The 19,026-nt window shown below is 32.6% G+C and overlaps 1 protein-coding gene across 1 annotated transcript; it reads right to left on the reverse strand.

Annotated features, from left to right (window-relative positions):
* Positions 1,372-2,169, reverse strand: LOC107607510. Its single transcript, XM_016309459.1, has one exon. The coding sequence runs from the start codon at positions 2,167-2,169 to the stop codon at positions 1,372-1,374; it is 798 nt and encodes a 265-aa protein (XP_016164945.1).

The raw sequence follows: 19,026 nt of genomic DNA on the forward strand, positions 1-19,026 counted from the left end.
ATTCTGTGCCTTGCACTCTCAAACTTTCTCCTTGCTCCAAACAGTGGTTGTTCTCCCTTTTTATAGAAGAGGAAAGCCTCCACTTTTGAAGCTAAAAACCAAGCCAACTTCTTCTTCTCCAATAACAAAACCGGTTCGGCCAGAGAGAGAGAAGAGATAATCCATGCAATAACCAACATGCAATTACCTCTAGTCTTTCTTTGGTCATCACTCTTCATCAATCCGAGCTCTCCATCCTTGGCTTGCTCTCCAAGATGGATTTCTGGCCCTTGATGCTTCATGATGATGATGACTTCTTCTGCTCCACTTTTGCTTCCTTCCTCACGTAGCCACCCTAGCTACCTTCTGTGATGAGTGAACTCAAAAGTAGTGACAAGCCATCTCCTCCAAGATCTTCTTTTCTGCTGGCCAAATCTCCTTCTCCATTTTTGGTATGGAGGAGCCAAGATCCAATCACCATATATTTCCTTTCATGGTTGCAGATCTTAGCCACTACATTTTTTATGTTTTCTTACCATCATTGAGATGGTCTTGTAGCTTGCTCTTCCTTCAATTCGGTAGCTAAGTTTTGCTTCCATTGTTTTCTGGGTATTGTCCGAAAAGAGGAGAGAGATGAGAGAATAGAAAATGTAGAAAGAGAAGCAATCAAGTGTTTTTGAACAAATAAACTAAAGTGAATTAATTTACTTCCCTTATACTTATTTTAAATAATTATGCTTCTAACTCAATTTTTATGATTTTAATTTTTAGAATTGACTAGCTTGATCACTATTTGTATTTTTTTTAATTACATTATCTCAAGATGATTGACAAAATTATCATTCCAACGTCAATTCATAAAAACGGTTAATATTTTTGGGTGAATTGTTAAAAAATGAGAATATAAAAACACAAAATATAAGGAAACAAAAGATATAAAATATAATTTTGTTAGTTCTAAAAAAAATGAGAAATATAAAATATACAAGAAAAAGATTTAAGATAATTTAAAAACAAAAATACTTTATTATCTATTAAATATTCTAATTAAAAATATTTTAGTATTAGTGATATTATATGTACAAATTTCTTTATTAGTCAAGCCCAACCAAATTGGTTCAATTACAGCTAAAAACACTCTCAGCTAAAAACACATGCATATGCGCTCCACTAACCTACTAACTCAATCATCGCATATTACAATTTTCTTCTTCTCCAAAACAAGGCATTTCCTTCTACTGTCTTTTCAAACTCCAAAATGGTTTTTTTTTTGAATAAAAAAGCTCAACACAACAAGTGGAGCAACATAGTGAACAAGTTGGAAACACCAGGTAAAGGCATAAACTATTTAGTAAAACTACATGATACCCCTTGTCATCTTCGGCATTGCCATCAACAACAGAAGGGATCCACACCTAGCCACTCCTTGAAGTTCATGAACGACTGGTGGATAATATTGTCAACCCCTTTTCTTTTATTTTGAAAGATCCTCATATTCCTTTCAAGCCAGATATTCCAGATTATAGCACAGAAGGATACCATCCACCTTTTGCGCTCCTGCTTACTATTTGGTAACTCAGTCCAACTCTGAAAATGTTCCTTTAGCGTCCCTGAGCATGACCATTGCCTTCCAACAAAAGATAGCCATGCACACCAAACCTGCCAAGAAAAATCACAAGCAAGAAACAAGTGGTGACCAAATTCAACACCGTTATTACACAACACACAGACCACATCTTCTTGGTTAACCACTCCCAACCGACTCAGCCTCTCCTTTGTATTGACCCTCCCAGTCAAGACAAACCAGATAAACAATTCAACTCTTGGTGGGACTAGACCTTTCCATACAGTCCTAGTAAAGCTGAAACTCGCTATATCCTCCGGAAGCAATTCCACCTGCAATTCCTGTACAAAGGAGTTAGTAGAAAAAATACCCTGTTTATCAAACTTCCATACCACTCTATCCTCTCTGTCCAACTCCCATTGGAATAACTCACGCCTCCATTGGAAATTCCACCTCCACTCTAACCCGTCCCAAAATCCACAATCCCCTATGACGGATCCTTTTTGGTTTGAAACTAAGAAGAGTCTCGGAAAAGTATCTTTCAGTGGCCCACCATGCAACCAAACATCCTCCCAGAATCTCGTTCCTCTTCCATCACCAATTTCCATAGACAATCCATTAATCATCTTCTGTCTTACTCGATGATCCTTGAACTGTATTTGGCAGATATCCTTCCATGGCCCCCCCGAGTGGGTAATGCCTGGGATGATAGCATCACCGTGGGATTCAGATTGTTGCAAGAGCATACCACCTTCTTCCATAAGGGGCAATCCTCCTTCGAAAATCGCCACCACCACTTAAATAGAAGTGCTGTGTTACGCACCATGGCATCCCCGACACCTAATCCACCTAGCTTTTTGGGAGCCTGCACCACCTCCCACCTGACCATGGCCATACCAAATCTACCATCCTCCTTACACCTTCTCTGTATGGAAATCAATTTCTCTGCAACAGCCTTTGGCATTTTATACAAACTCAAATAATAGACAGGCAGGCTGTTCAAAACAGATTTAATAAGCACTAGTTTACCAGCTTTATTTAGAACATTGGCTTTCCAGATACTCAGCTTCTCCTCTACTTTTTCTATAATAGGCTTCCAAGTCTTCACCAACCTCCGGTTCGCTCCTAGTTGGATGCCCAAGTATTTTACCGGAAGAGAAGCTGCCTTACAGCCCAGTACACTACACATACGTTGTACCCACTGAGCATCACAGTTAATAGGAATCAAGCTAGACTTATCAAAATTAATACTCAGCCCTGACATAAGCTCAAAGCAACGAAGGATCCTCCTATAATTCTTTATGGTCTCTTCCTTCGGGGGGCAGAACAGCACAGTATCATCTGCAAACTGAAGATGTGACAACTCGATATAGTCTCTACCCACCAACAACGGCGAGATTCGCTCATTTCTCACAGCCTCACCAAACATCCTGTGTAGAACGTCAACCACAAGTACAAACAGAAATGGAGACAGCAGATCCCCCTGTCGCAAACCTCTTTCCATCTTAAAAGGTTTAGATGGTGATCTGTTTATCAGCACTGACATAGAACTCGTACCTATACACTCCATAATCCAACTCCTCCATCTATGTCCAAAACCCATCTTTTGCAGCACAAGGTCAACAAAACTCCACTTGACTCTATCATATGCTTTCTGGAAGTCTAGCTTTATTATTACCGCTTCCTTCTTTTTTGCTTTTATCCATTGAACAGTTTCGCAAGCGATAAGGGCCCCATCATGGATCTTCCGTCCCTTAACAAAAGCGCTCTGAGTCTCACCTACCAGATGTGGCATGATTGCTCGCATCCTCTTAACTAGTATTTTCGAAATGACTTTATACACACAACCCACCATACTGATCGGTCTCAAGTCTTTGATCTCCTTTGCACCAGTGAACTTAGGGGCCAATGCCACCCAGGTGAGGTTCGCATCCGCTGGTAGCTTTGATGTAAGGAAAAAATTCGTCACCTCTGCTGTAAAATCAGATCCAATTTCAGCCCAACACCTCTTTATGAAGTTCATGTTGTACCCATCACTTCCTGGCGCCTTGCAAGATTCACAATCCCACACTGCTTCTTTAATCTCTTCAGGATTCGGCTGCACCTCCAGAGCCAAAGCATCATCTTCACCAATTCTTTCTACTAATCCATCCCGGAACCCGATCAAAGGAGACTCTTCCTGATGATACAAACTCTTGTAGAAATCTCTAATCGCAATCTTAATCCGAGCTTGATTCCTTATCAATCTTCCATTAATGAGCAACACATCAATCCTGTTATTTCTCCTTCTTGCGGAAGCTAAATTGTGGAAGTACCTTGTATTCTTATCAATGTCCTTCGCATGTCTGGATCGCGACATCTGCTTCCAATGTAGTTCCTTCCTTACATACCATTTCTCACAGCAAGTCACCAACGCCCTTCTTCTTGCCTCCATTATTCCATCATAAGCACCATCACCCACCTTGTCATCAATCTTCTTGATCTCTTCCTCAAACTTCATGATTTTCTTGTCCATCTCCCCAAAGTTATCTTTATGCCATCTTCCCAGAGGACCTGTCAAGGCCTTCAATTTATCAGTGAATTGTGACTCACCAAGGCCTCTCCATTCCTCTTTGATCATTCTCAGGAACCCTTCATGGGTAAACCACGAATCAAGACTTCTGAAAGGCCTTGGCCCGTCGCTTCGCCCCCTATCTTCAACTATAATAGGACAATGGTCAGACAAACCCCTAGGACCACCTCGCATCCGAGTCTCCGGAAAAGTTTCAAGCCATTCCAAGCTAACCAGAACCCTATCAATACGGCTGCATGATCGACCTCGGAACCATGTAAACTTGCGGTCAGTAATTGGCAAGTCCACCACACCCATGTCATGTATCCAATTCTTGAAGTCTTCGGCTGACAAGGGTAAAGTATCTGTCCCCCGCCTTTCTTCCACCTGTACAATCTCATTAAAGTCCCCCATAAAGCAACAGGGAACCTGGCATAAGCTAGCTATGTAGCTCAACTCCTCCCAAACAACAAGCTTCTCATCTCTAGTATGCGCACCATAGACGAGAATAAAAGCACAATTAAAATTATACTTCACCATCTCCCCTTCAACACACAACCATCTCTCTCCTTTGTGAGTATTTCTTAATTTAAAAAATTCACCATCCCAAATTAATAACAATCCACCGGATGCACCATCAGATTCAACAAAATCCCAACCCGCACAACTATTCCCCCAAATAATTTTTACATCAAAATTAGTCACTAATTGTCTTTTAGTCTCTACCAGGCCTAACATGTTTAATCTAAACATACTTCTCAGGTTCTTTATCATCCTGAGCTTACCATCCCCCCTCAACCCCCTAATATTCCAAGAGCTAAAAATCATTTCAATAATTTATTGCACACCTTTTTATGAGATTTGGGTCTGCTTCGCCTCGCTTTAGCCCTTTGTTTCGCCAACTTCTTTTTCAGAGCAATTTCTTCGTTCTGCTGCTGTAGGATCGCCATAATGTCATCTTCTTCATTATACAGCATTGCTCCTGATTCCCTTGCTAAGTCCCAAGTTCTTTTATTTTCCAACAGCTGCTCCTCCAATGTTAAATCCTCATTGTCACTGGCTTCATCATCATTGGCCTGAACTACATTCTCCAAGCCACCGTCGTCCACATTATAACCATCTTTGTCATTAGGCTCTAGTAAATTTCTGTTGTCACCAGCTTTTATACCAGGCCCAGTCTCTCCAAATTCTTCAGCATCTTCACCATTTCGGTCATCATCATCACCGTGATCAGCATTATCTTCCGAGGCCACTGCTGCTGAAATTCCATCAAGCTCTCTTCCATGGACTGCCACTCTGCCTCTTCCCGCCTCGACCATGCGTGTACTCATTCGCAGCTCTTCATGCCCACTAACCCGTGCCAAATCTGTCATGCCACAAGGGAAGAATTGGGCATTTTCTGACTGGGCTACCATCGCCATTGTCGGCCCGGCGCTGCCTTTCCCTTCTCGCCCTCCTTTTCCCTGGATTCCTCCGATCGCATTCGCCCAACATGCATCGCTGACAGTAAGAGCTGGTGGACGCACAGATTCTGAATGCGCAGTCGGTAGCCGATCTTGAATGGGGCGGGATCGTGCTGCTCCAGCCGTAGGATTCGCCGCCCCCAACTCTCGAAGCACCCCAGGTTCAGGCGGCTCCTTGTCTGGTTCAGCGATGCGCGTCTTTCCTTCAATTCCCCGACCCGATGGCTGCAGAACCGACCCGGTACAAAATCTAAAACTATTCTTAATCGAAACCTTCTCAAATTAGAACACAAAAACTCCAATAAACCCTAACAAGCATAGAAACTGACGATTATTAAAGGGAATTTGTTCGATTCTTTCTCATTTTTATATTGTAAAAGATTTAAACCCTAACGAGCACAGAAAGCTACTCACTTATTCAAGTTGATTAATTCTTGTTTATTTTATCACGTTTCATGTTTTTTATCGTGAAAAAATATTATGAAGAATGTAAATAAAATAACAATGAAGTAGAGATCATTTCCATGTAGATTTCTTTAAAATATTAAATTTGATTGCATATGATCTATTATTTATGTGTTGAAAGGTTCATTGTTTGTGTTGTGATCATGTATTCGTGTCCTGAGGATCATTGTTTGTGTGTTGTAATTCATTGTTTGTGTGTTGAAGTTCATTGCTTGTTTATGTATTGTAGTTTATTATTTCTGTGCTGAGATTCATTGTTTGTGTCCTGTGATTTTGTATTTGTGTGCTGAGGTTCATTATTTGTATTGTGGTTCATTGTTTGTATTCATTTTCATTATTTTTGTGCTATCATTTGGTATGTCTATGCTGAGGTCTACTAATTCTGTGTTGTGATCTAATATTTGCGTCCTGGTGTCTATTATTTCATTGTTGTGTAATTATTTTTCTGATCTCATAATTTAGATGTTTGCAAGATGAGAAAATCACTTGTCAAAAAAGATGACTTTGCAAAGAGACATGAAAAAGAGACAGAAACTAAAAAATATTCAATAATATATATATATATACTCATATCCATTTAACTCCGTTAAACAATTCTATAAAATATGATCTAACATGAGTACATAAATCTTTGCAAAAAAAACACATGATATCATATGTTTTTCACGAAATATTGCAGAGATTTTCAAGAAAATGTCTAAAGAAAAGAGAAATATTGTAGATGAAATGAACTTTGGCTCATTAAGAAACATCCTAGTATTGAATCTCAGCCACATGCTTCAAATGGAGCTAGTTAGACGCTACAATATAGATAGCGACTATTTAAGAATTCCATAAGCTATAATATCAACCACATCAGTAAAGATTGGGCAAGTTCTAGGGCTATCATCAATAGGAATTGTTTGTTGCTCTTTGCCAAAATTTGTGTTGTGTTTTCAAATCAGTGTGCTGGGTTGTAAAACTTCTATTCTCTGAATTTTTGTAATGGTAAAGTATATTTTTTGTCTCTAATATTTTTTAAATTTTTCGAAAATACCCTTACATTTATTTTGTTTCAATTTTATCTTTAACCTTTTAAATAGGTATCAATTATACTCTTAGAGATAATTTTTTGGCAAGTAACTTCTAGTCAAATTGTTTTTATCATTTTTACTCCTGGTTATATTACCACGATATCACCATTATCAATTCACCTAACATCATCATCATTAAGAAAACCGCGCTCTATCCCTTCCTCTAGGGGTGAACCATGGTGCCATGGTAGGTTCCTCTTCTCCCTGCACTTCTCATCATCAATCTACCTATTCTTTTCTCTCTTTCTCTAAAAAATTACTCTCTCTTTTTCTCTCAAGAAAATTGCTCTCTCTAGTTCTCTCTTTTTTTCCTCAAGAGATGGAGAAGGCGATCGTAATGCTTCCTCTGCTGCTGTCAACCAAAACTCCATCGACAAGCACTCCATCGCCGACCACCACACCTACTCGGGTAAAAATGGTAAAAATAATTTGACCAGAAGTTGACTACCAAAAATCATTCTTAAGGGTATAATTGATACTTATGTAGAACGTTAAGGATAAAATTAAAACAAACTAAACATTAGGGGTATTTCTGAAAAATTTTGAAAATATTAGGGATATCCTTTTTTTAAGTATTTATTTTGTAATGACCATTTGATTGTGTACGAAAAATATAAATTTTTTGTTCATAAATAATTTTAAAAATGACCCAAAAATATGGTAAAAAAAGAGTTCCTCCTAAAGGTATTGGGTAAAAGGATAGAACCCAAAAGAACACCTTGAGGAGTTGAATTTCTCTTTAGTAGGAACTAAATTGGTAGAAGTGGATTGGTTGGATTTGGAGTGTAGAGAGTGTCATCTAGTTAAAAGAAAACCAAACTAGATGTCTCTTCACTAATGTCACATGTCATGAGCACCCCTTTTACCCTCCTTGTCATGAACATCCGGTAGAACTTTAGTTTAACTTGTGGTAATCAACTTCCTCCATTTCTAGTTAAAAAGACTTGAAGTGATAGGAATACCTAAAAATATTTTCTGTCAACTACCTTATTTAGTAACAAGTCTTAAGATAAAAGGAGTAGGCCAAACATTATATTATAACCATTGAATAATGGAATCCCTCCTCAAAATGGCTTTACTCTATAAAAGGACTTCAAGCCACCTCTTTAAAGGACATTTTTTTCTGAAAACTTAGAAGCTCATGTTCATCTTTTTCTCTCCTCAAATTTTTCTCATTGTTCTTCATTTTATTCATCAATTTTACACATAAAATTGGCCTTCATGTGTTCCACCAGAATACCCGATAGCAAAATTAATTAACCCCTTTCCACTCTAAAAAAGCTCATTCATCCTCTTGTGACCTTAGTGGAGGTCTCAATACTCGTTCTCCACCTCTATTCCTCATCATTACTTCTTGTATTGCTTATTTGCCATTAATACAACAGTCAAACACACAAAGCCCAAAAAAAAGAGAGAGGAAAAGGAAGTGAAGAAACAAAAAGAAGAATCATCAAAGAGCAAATATTACTTGTAATGGTCGAAGGAAAAAGGTTGCCAGTCATGAAATATGGATCCTTGATCAAAACTGGAACAAATGATCTGACATTTGGAGCAGAGGTATGCTCATATTTCCTAACATGCTTCTTCATACGCATAACGTAATCCATATACTCCATTGTAACTCCCCCATCCCTATCAAGAGGAAGAACCAAGCAAGGATTGTACTCTGGGAGTTCATTTTAAAATAAAACCCTTTCCATTTAATTTTCCAGTGAAAAAAAAATATGCTCCACATTCTTTAGATCTTGGTCCCATCCTAGTTGGCGACTTACCCTATCAAGACGATAGATCACTTGACAGATTAAAACTCCACAATGGAGTCCCTATCCATAACAATCAAACCAGAAAGGGGGGTAGGAGAAGTACACAACAGCCAAAAGCATAAGCCCCCTCCTTGCCAGTGGAAATGTCAATGCGGTCAGTTCAAGATCAGTAGAATATATACGATGAAGAACGGATACATTAGGGTGGTAAGAGGTCGTGTACGGGTGAAAACAAAAATTCTCTTCTAATTTAATAATATCCTCCAAAGATTTAGAATGATGAGCTAAACCCCAAATCCAAGCACGAGGACTTGCCTTCTTGTTAGGAAGAATTGTAGGAGGCTTACGGATAAGAGCGAACCAATAAAACTGCTCAAAACGAAATAGTTGAAGGAATATTTCATTAATAAAATCCAGTACCGAAAAGCGACCTTGAGCAATCTTGAGTTGCTCGGAAAATTGATCAAGCCGAGTATATACACTGCCCAGATAGAGAGAAGCCAGTGGCAGATGTTCTCCTCTTGCAATCAAGAAAGCTAAGAGAAACACCCTATGACTCATACACTCATCCTCGGTCTCAAAAACACATATTTACTTAACTAATAAGCGACAAAAGCAGCTTCCCTAAGATATGAAGGAATAGCAGGAGCAGGGACAAACTCACCATTGAGAAAATCACCAAAGAAATACAAGACCAATTAGAGTAAGAATACTTAACAGTAATCTTCTTCTTCTTCTTGGAATCTTGCTTCTCACCAACCACCTCTTTTCCCTTGGAGGACCCATGAGTCTTTGGATACTTTTTCTTAGAGAAAGATTTCTTAACATGCCTACTCTTGGATAACTCTTTTGCATATTGGCCAGCATCACTTAAACTCATTTGAAGATGTCTCGCAAACTTAAGTAGATCAGAGTCTGGGTGAAGAAGAGTAAAATCCACACGGCCAAACACCGGCAGTTGAAGAAGAACCACAACATCTTCTAAAGTGGGTGAAAACTCACCCCAAGAAGTCAGAAAAGTATGAGTCTAAGAACACCACCTCTACCAAAGTAAAATCATATCATATCCATTTCGTTGAACACCCAAGCCTTCTAAGAAGAAATCAATTATGATAAGAAGTGATAAGAATCAATTATGATAATAAATAGTAGAGAACAATCAACCTGCAGATGTACGAATAGCCTCAGCAACACTAGCAAACTTCAATCTCCTCACAAAATTAGCACCCTCTTCAAATAATACTGTGAATACTCACTTTTGCCACACCTTATTTACGTGAGTAGCTGCTTCAGATTCGAAAGATGTCCATAGAAATTCTTGGTGCTTCAGCCGAGAATGAAGTAGAGCAGGACCCACTTAATATAAAGGCTTCTCAACAAATTTACCTAAAACTCTAAAATCCAAAGAATCAAAGCCGGATTTTATAGTTTTATCCGTATCTAATAACGAGCCATAGGAAGGAGGATCCAAAAAAGGATTCTTAATGAGTGGAGGATCCATAAAAGTAGCCCTATTGTCCAATGGTAACCCAAGGTTGGGAGATACACTTAGAAAATCTGATAGCATATTCTTGAGGAACATTGTCCATATCATCCACAGAAGAGTCAATACCTAAACTGTTATTAGAGTTCTCTGGGTCGCTATCCACTATCTCAGCAAGTTTCACACGAGGCATGGCAACAAAAAAATTGCTAAAAAAAAAGAAAAAAGAACAGCAATAACAAAATAGAGTGAATATTAAGATCACATGAATACCAACGACAAAAATACTCAACACCAATAGCAAAATCAAAAGAGTACTAATATCATCACAATCCCAACAATAAGATTTTCAAGAACACCAACTAAAAACATAAAGAAAAAAATTGCAAAACACTCAAGAAATTCTGAGAAAGCCAAAGAGCATTCATGTCAAGAAAACAACAAGGGAGTTCTCAAATGAAACAAAAAAATAAAGGTATGAAAATTATTCATCATATTCTCTCTTTGATAAGGCCATTAGCTCTTTGTACCCTCACAATATCGTGTTTCATTTGGTGAAGTATATGAAAACATTGTAGGACATTATAAGTTTACAGCTTGAAAGAATACGAATATTGAACACTAGTAAATTGTTCTATTTGAAAAAAGTTTATAAATAGATTACTTATGACATTGCTATACAGGAAAAAAAATCTTTTTTTTATTTTTTATTTTTTATTTTGATTTTTAGATATTTAAATAAAAAATATATATAGTAATTATTATTATAAATATTTTATAATTTAAAAATATTAAAAATAATTAATATTTATTTTAATCAGTTCAAATTGGTTGAATGGTTATCTCATTTGTCTACTTAAGCAAGTATTTGGAGTTCGAATCTCACCCTTAATAAATAGAGCATCAATATGTGGTAGATTAATCCTTGACTTGCCGAGTTAAGAAATCCGTAGAAAAAAAATTGTATTGTCTTTAAAATAGATTAATTTTTCATTAATAGCAATACTTATGGACTTTTGTCTTTATTAAAATTTACTTAGGACAATTTTATTTGTTGGTATCGTATTCATTCTTAAAGTCAAAATAATATGATCAACATTGTTACTTGTTAAAACTTCACATTTTATGAAATGATTTTTAAATTTTCAAATTCATAAACTTATGTCATTACAAAAGTTATTAGATCGATTAATATTTATTGATAATATGGTGTAATGAAACACCATCATTGAGTATTAGTTAGTGTGAAGAGAAACCAGTAATAACTTTTGTTACACCATTTTATTTGACAATATTTATTATTAAAAAATAAAAAATAACCATACTATCCCACAATATATATATATGATGTGTAAAATAATTTCTTGTCTTGAAATTAATTCTTATTAGTGAGATAAGATTTAAAATATTTTTTATTTTCTTACTCAAATTTAAATTTAAATTTTACTTTTTCGTTACATTAAAAAATAATATTTAAAACTAAAAAAGAGATAATTAATTTTTTTAATTTGAATTAAAAAAATGTCTTGTAAATATATTCAACTTTTACATATACTAAGTGTTATAATATTAAATAGTATGGTATTTGCTATATCAATGACTCAAAATATTAATCTAAGATATATTTGGGTCTAGTAAGACCTCAATGCAAGCAAGATCAACTAAAATCCATTGTTAGGGTCCCAAATTCGACTTAGGTTCATTACCTTAAAAGCCCAATGCAGATGAAGTCTACGCGTCCCCTCTTAATAAAAATCTCATTTATACATCTTTAAAATGTATCACTTTAATACAATGATATTTACTTTTAATTATGATCATTAATTATAATCACATATATTTACTTCAAGATTTATACTTTAAAAACTCAGTATATTAATATTTTGTATTTTTATTTTTCAATTTTAGACTATCATAAACATTAGTTACTCTCCAATAATAACAACGCTTTTAAAAAAATAAACATAATGAAATGATCTTAAAATTATATAATAATTTTCAAAATAACATAAAAAAATATACAATTACCTAAAATATAATATTTGTGTAGTAACTTAAAAAATATGATGATTTTTATAATTTTGTGTGGCTATCTAGATATAGAAGACCAAAAGATCATGATTATCTAACAAAATTAAATTTATTTATTGCGTTCAATTTGAATGAGAAAAAATAATTTTATTTTAGTTTAGTCCTTAATTCACATGATTTAAATTTAGCTCAATAAATATAATTTGATTTGATTTAATTATTAGTAAAAAATATCTCGAAAATCTATTTTATTCATAGATTTATTATTTTAATGATTAATTAATTAATCTAATTAGTTAATTAATATAGATAATTAGTATAATTAATTTGGTTTAATAAATTTAAAAATACTAACAGAACATTAAAAGAAATAAATTAAAAAATACTATCAAATCAAATTGATATAAATTATAATAAATTATGTGATATTTAAATATCTAATCAAATCAGTTAGTTGATATAGTTAATTTATCATAATAAATTGTATTTAATGAGTTAAAAGAAATAAATTGCTAAACATTCTCATAAGCATGTCAAGTTAACTCCATCATTAAGTGCAGAAACCTAATTTTTATATAATAGAATAGATAATAAATAGAATATATGAGAATATGATATGTGACATATTTTAATTATGAAATTGGTATTATATAATCGATTTTTTCTGAATCCTTATTGCTTGTTCGTTGCTAATTTTTACGTAATTACTTAATAATTTTTGCCTATGAAACTATCAATTACCTAATATTATGATTTAATTAATAAAAATAATGACATTAATATTTTTTCATAAGTCTTGTTATTATTTATAATTAGGAAATACCCATAAATAAATTTATTTCCTTAATGAATATTAATTTTGTTGTCAAATTCTATATTACCTTTAAAATTTTAGCGTAATTGAGTCTAACTTCTACATTTAATTTGAAATGAATTTACTCGAAAAAATTAATATGTAAATCACATTATTATTATAAAATTACATTTTTAACATAATTAGTGGTGCTTATTTGAACTATTAAATTTAGCTTCTAATGATATTAAAGTCAACCTATTTTATTATCTTGTGCCTTCAAAGAATTTACATGTCTGACATAAAAATATAACAATTGAAAAAAAATTAATTACAATGGGTATATTCATTTTAACGAATATTCTTCTATCTAATACTATAAAAAAATACATTGGCCACTTTGAATTGTTACAGGTTAACTTCCATCCATATTAGCAGAATGCTTAAATTGAGATATATTCATCAAACAAACAATCAATAAAACACTCATCCGTACTTTCTCATTTTGGATACATTTATATAAAAAATAAATTATACATAAAGAAAAAAAAAAGAAAACAAGAGTTGAAATAGTAAGAGTAATAAAAATTATGATTCTTATAATTTTGTGTGGCCATCTATATATAGTAGACCAAATAACTATGATTATCTAACAAAATTAATTTGTATTTATTGCACTAAACTTGAATAAGTAAGAAATTATTTTATTTTAATTTAGTTTTTAATTCACATGATTTGAATTTAGTTTAATATATATTATTTAATTTAATTTGATTTAATTATTAGTTGAAAATATATCAGTTTTCTATTTTATTCATAAATTTATTATTTAATGACTAATAAATTAATCAAATTAATTAATTAGTACACACAATAAATTTGGTTTAATAAATTAAAAGAATTAAATTAAAAAATACTAATAGAATATTAAAATAAATGAATTAGAAAATATTACCAAATCAAATTGATATAGATTATAATAAATTATTATATGATATTTAAATATCTAATCAAATCAATTAATTGATATAGTTAGTTTATCGTAATAACTTGTATTTAATGAGTTAAAAAAATATATAGTAATAATTTCTTTGTTCACCCTTGCATTTTTAAATCAGAATTTATGAAATTTGCTAATAGTTGAATAATCAAAAACCTTGTATAAATATTCTGCTGGCCACACTACTGATATATACACTGTACCTTACAAAGAAATCCCTGGCAATTAAAAACTCAACATTGATAAACAGTTTCGAATTGTAGTTTGTGTTGAAAACACACATGACCCCTACAAAAAGACATAACAAATTAAAGAAAATACCAGAAACATATGACGACACAAAACATGCATTCAAATATCAGTAAAAATAAACAAACCACTATAAAATTTTATCTTTTCTATTTGGAGAATAACCACATTGGTAAGACACGGATGTTCCTCCAGATATTTGAGTAAATCAAAAGCAAAAGACTGCCACAACGTTACCCTTAATTTCTGTCCACCCCTATAAAAAATAGCAATGCTTGTAGAGTAAAGAGAGGCACAAAATTTCAAAATAAGATTTTAAAACAAAAGCCACTATCAAAAAGATATTAAGCATTACTCAAGATCATCAAGTTCTATGGTGATATAACTTGACGGCTTCCCGTCCCGTATGAACTCGACCAAGTTACCCTTAGAGACAAGTTGACCTATCACATCTACAAAATAAAGGCACCAATATTTCCGTTAACAAAACTCTATCAGCTCAAATTTTTCTCCAAAAATGACACATTTTTTTCCAAAGTTTCATCCTTGAAATCAAATTTTTTTAATTTCTTAAAAATAAAAATATAAAAGACTTTTAATAAATAGTTAGGGCCTATAAATCAAAGTTCGTGAAGAAACAAAAAATAAATAGGTTAGTACTTGTTACCAACGATACCTTTAAGGGTACTAATTCTTTAGTTGCTATATATATAAAATCTGTCTTTAGATGTGTTAAAATAAAACACATAATAATAGAAAACAAAGCCAATAACAGATTGAAGAAAAAATTTACTAAATAATACAATTTTTTTTAGTCTTATACCTATAACAAAAAATGACGCATCAGCCAATTCAAATGACTACATTAAAATTAGATATATTATGTAATACAATCATATTGATAAATTATTTTACCTAAAAAAAATTATATTTCCTTAATAAAATTTTTTAATACAGAATTTAAATAAAAATAAGACACATTAATTTTTAAAATAATATTTAATTATTATAGGACATTATAAGGATAATACATAAAATTATATAATTTTTTTATTAAACAAAATTTAAATGAAACAATATTTAACTGAGTTAGAAATTATATTATTTCTTAATATAAAATTATAGCAAGGGAATAATTGTTACAGGAAGGGAATAATAAAAAAATTCTTCCTTAATATAATTTTTTAATGAAATAATTTTTAAAAATAAGACATGCTCTGTCACAATATATTATATTATATTATATAAAAATTTTCAATCAATTCAAAGGATACAAAGCTAACATTCACACAAAAGCCCAAAATAAAGCCTAACTCTTTTTCATGGGTAATAACTAATTTTTTATGGGTTAGACCCTATAAGCTCTTGGGGTGTATATTTGGTTAGAAGATAAAAAGAGAAGCAAATTTTACTTAAATAATTTTCACGAAAATTATATGAATCTATAATACTTGAGACTTGAGAGGAATAGCAACAACCATTACTTGAATTCATATCTGTCCACTATATGCTCATAATAAAAAAGACAGCAAATGGTGCAAAACAATATATAAGATTAAAAAATTAGACCTCAAAAAATTAAACAACACATGCATTATAGATTAATCTAATAAAGTACTTACCAACTAAATAACCATCTTCTTTAGACTCTGCATGAATTGTTTTGAACGGAACAAAATTGAATCCGTTCAATGGAACTGAAGAATCTTGTATCGGACGCACAATCGTGTTCCTCTTGAAGTGGATTCTAAATTTGTGTCTAGTAGGCTTGAACTTGATGGTATTTAAAGCAACTCCAAAATTAGTGACCACGTACAGGTTGTCCTCAACGAGTAGGCCCTCGAAAATAGAAACAAATATGTCTTTAACAGTGCATTGAATTGTATCCCCCTGAATGCATTAATTTTATAGAGTCATAGATAAAGGAGGTTTATTGCTCAGTCATTACCAAAACAAATCTTAAATACAAAGAGAAAATTTTACCTCTTCATCAAGGACAACCATCTCAATAGGTGCCTTCTTCCCAGATTTTGCAAAGTGAGAAACCGTCCAAAGTCTAATGACACGTACTTTGAGCTTCCATACCTTATGCGCTGGACCAGCATTGATACACTTGATGAGATCATACCTAAAAATCAAGGACCTCATATTTAGTGAAAGATAAAAAAATTATTGTGAAACAATCCACATGGCACATGAACTCACCTAGCTGCCATTGCTACCTGCCACTACAAAATTACTCAAATATTATAAATTTCAGTATAGATAAAGCTTAAGTGTGGTGATCACCTATGCTATACTTATAGAGAGTCACAGCACTGTTCAGCCCCAGTATTGGTAAGGATTGCAAGAATCTTTACGTCTATCAAAATTCCACTAAAAAAACGAAAAATTTTTGGACTATTCAGGATTAAAGAATCTGAATCATATCAATAAAATAATTATCAAAATTAGGATAGAAATTAACGGTCAACATTTATTGTGTTCTATTTACATCGCAAACGAGACTTTAATTTTGAAAAATCAAAATAAGAAGCAATATATGCTGGAGAGGAAATCACCATATTTACATACACTAATTAGGTACTATAAATCACAAGAAATTTCGAAAAAGCATGAAATTATTTTATTTTTGTATGTTGTCAAATCATTCTAAAAGGGGTATGAGAATAAAATTTGATATATAGCACCAATTTTTTGTTTCTTAATCTGATATAATTTCCAAAAGGTTTGTTAACAATACCTTCAATATGACCAAAGATTGCGTTGATCGCAGCAAGCCATTTATCTCTTTCACCCTGCATCCATTACTATAAGCATTCTCCTTTTATGATCCTCAGTCAATTGCTTCATGCACTTGACCTTTACCCTCTGCTATTGCTTTAACTACAATAGTAGATAATTCTATCTCAGCACGCTCTCTCTCAGTCTGACGCTGCGGTGGCTGCGGGCTCGCGATTTGAGGAGCTAGGATTCCTCTTTCAATATCAAAATTCCATGTTAGTTTCAGAGAGGAGAAGCGAGGAGTGTGGGAGTTGGACTGGGTTACGGGTTACGGGCTTAAGGCATTGGGGATTCATTTTTTTTAAAAGTCAAAACGGCATCGTTTGGAGGAGTTATTAACAAACCAGAAACCCTTTAAAAAAATTGGTCAGTTCTAACGGTTCATCAAGTAATTACAGATTCGACCGATTGTTTGCAATTTAAATTATTTTTGTATTAATTTTTATATACATTACCCATATCATTATAATTATTCAGAAGTTGCATGTAATTCGAATCTTATGAATTCCATTTATTTCGTATTTGTCTAAATCAAATTTATTCAATTTAATCTATATAGATATGCAAATTTGATTTATTTAAATTAATTTATTTTTACATGTGATATGATTTAATTGAAAGAGCAATAATTTATGATGCTTCGTAGATTCTTCTATAATTTTATATAGCATCAATAAAAATTCCACTATCACTGATTTTAAATAAAAAATAAAATTTAACACGATGGTTAAAAATAAATAAAGAGGATAGATTTAATTCTTCTATAATTATATGTGTTTTATTTTTTATTTTTTTCTAATTTGTGTTTTTATCACAATCCACAAGTTTTATGTATTATAAATTAATGTTAATTCATATGTAGTATATAAATAAATTTAATTAGAATAAATAACAATTTATTTATTTTATTTTAGACTTTATAAATGAAAAGACTAATTCACTAATATAACGAATTATAATTAACGTAGTATAATTAATTAAGTAATATAAATTATAATAAATTATATTAATTATGTTAATCTTTAAATATCTAATCAAATCAATTAGTTGATATAAGTAAGTCAGTGCAATAAATTGTATTGAATGAGTTAAAACAATTAAATTGGGAAACACTCTGCGAAGCATGCCACGTCAGCTTCATCATTAAGTGCAGACATCCGATTTTTATATAATAGAATAGATAGATGGGAATTATTCATAATTTTTAATTCAATTTTTTCTTTCTTTTATTTTGTGATGCCATTGAAAACATATATAAATGAGGATATAACATCTAAAATTATAAGGTGAAAGACGTTTATAAGAAAATTCCTATAGCTAATCCCATCCCAGAATTAACAATCCAAAATACATGGGAGCTGAAATGGGTTACATGAGAACAAAGAGAGTTATGCAAAAACAAAGAACAAAACAACAAAGAAGGATTTAGAGTAAAATCATCAGAGTTAGAGTTTAGAAACACGAGTCCAGAGTAACAAAAGTTTAGAATACGATTCAGGTTACCAAAAAATGTCAAAAATACAACAGCAGAAATTCAAGTGCCAGAATCTCATACAAGAAAATAGAAGTACACATTGTACGACGAAAAAAGGGAGCAAAGCTGAAGAGAAAAGATAAAGAAGAAAAAGAAAAAAAGAATCCTATACCAAGTAAGACGACAAAGCAGGCACCGGAAAAGACTAACGCATAGAAAAATGCCCTATCTCCCTCTCTTTTTTTTTTATTAAAGATAGGAGACTCGAACCCGCAACCTCGCAACCTCTTAATGGAGTATAAGGAAACTATGCCATTTGAGATATAACTCATTAGCATCAAATCATCCCTCTTT

This window comes from Arachis ipaensis, chromosome B07 (genome assembly GCF_000816755.2).
Source record: "Arachis ipaensis cultivar K30076 chromosome B07, Araip1.1, whole genome shotgun sequence".
NCBI lineage: Eukaryota > Viridiplantae > Streptophyta > Magnoliopsida > Fabales > Fabaceae > Arachis > Arachis ipaensis.

Excerpts from the sequence above, each read along its gene's own strand:
- LOC107607510 (XM_016309459.1), bottom strand. The coding sequence starts at position 2,169 with ATGATTAATGGATTGTCTATGGAAATTGGTGATGGAAGAGGAACGAGA.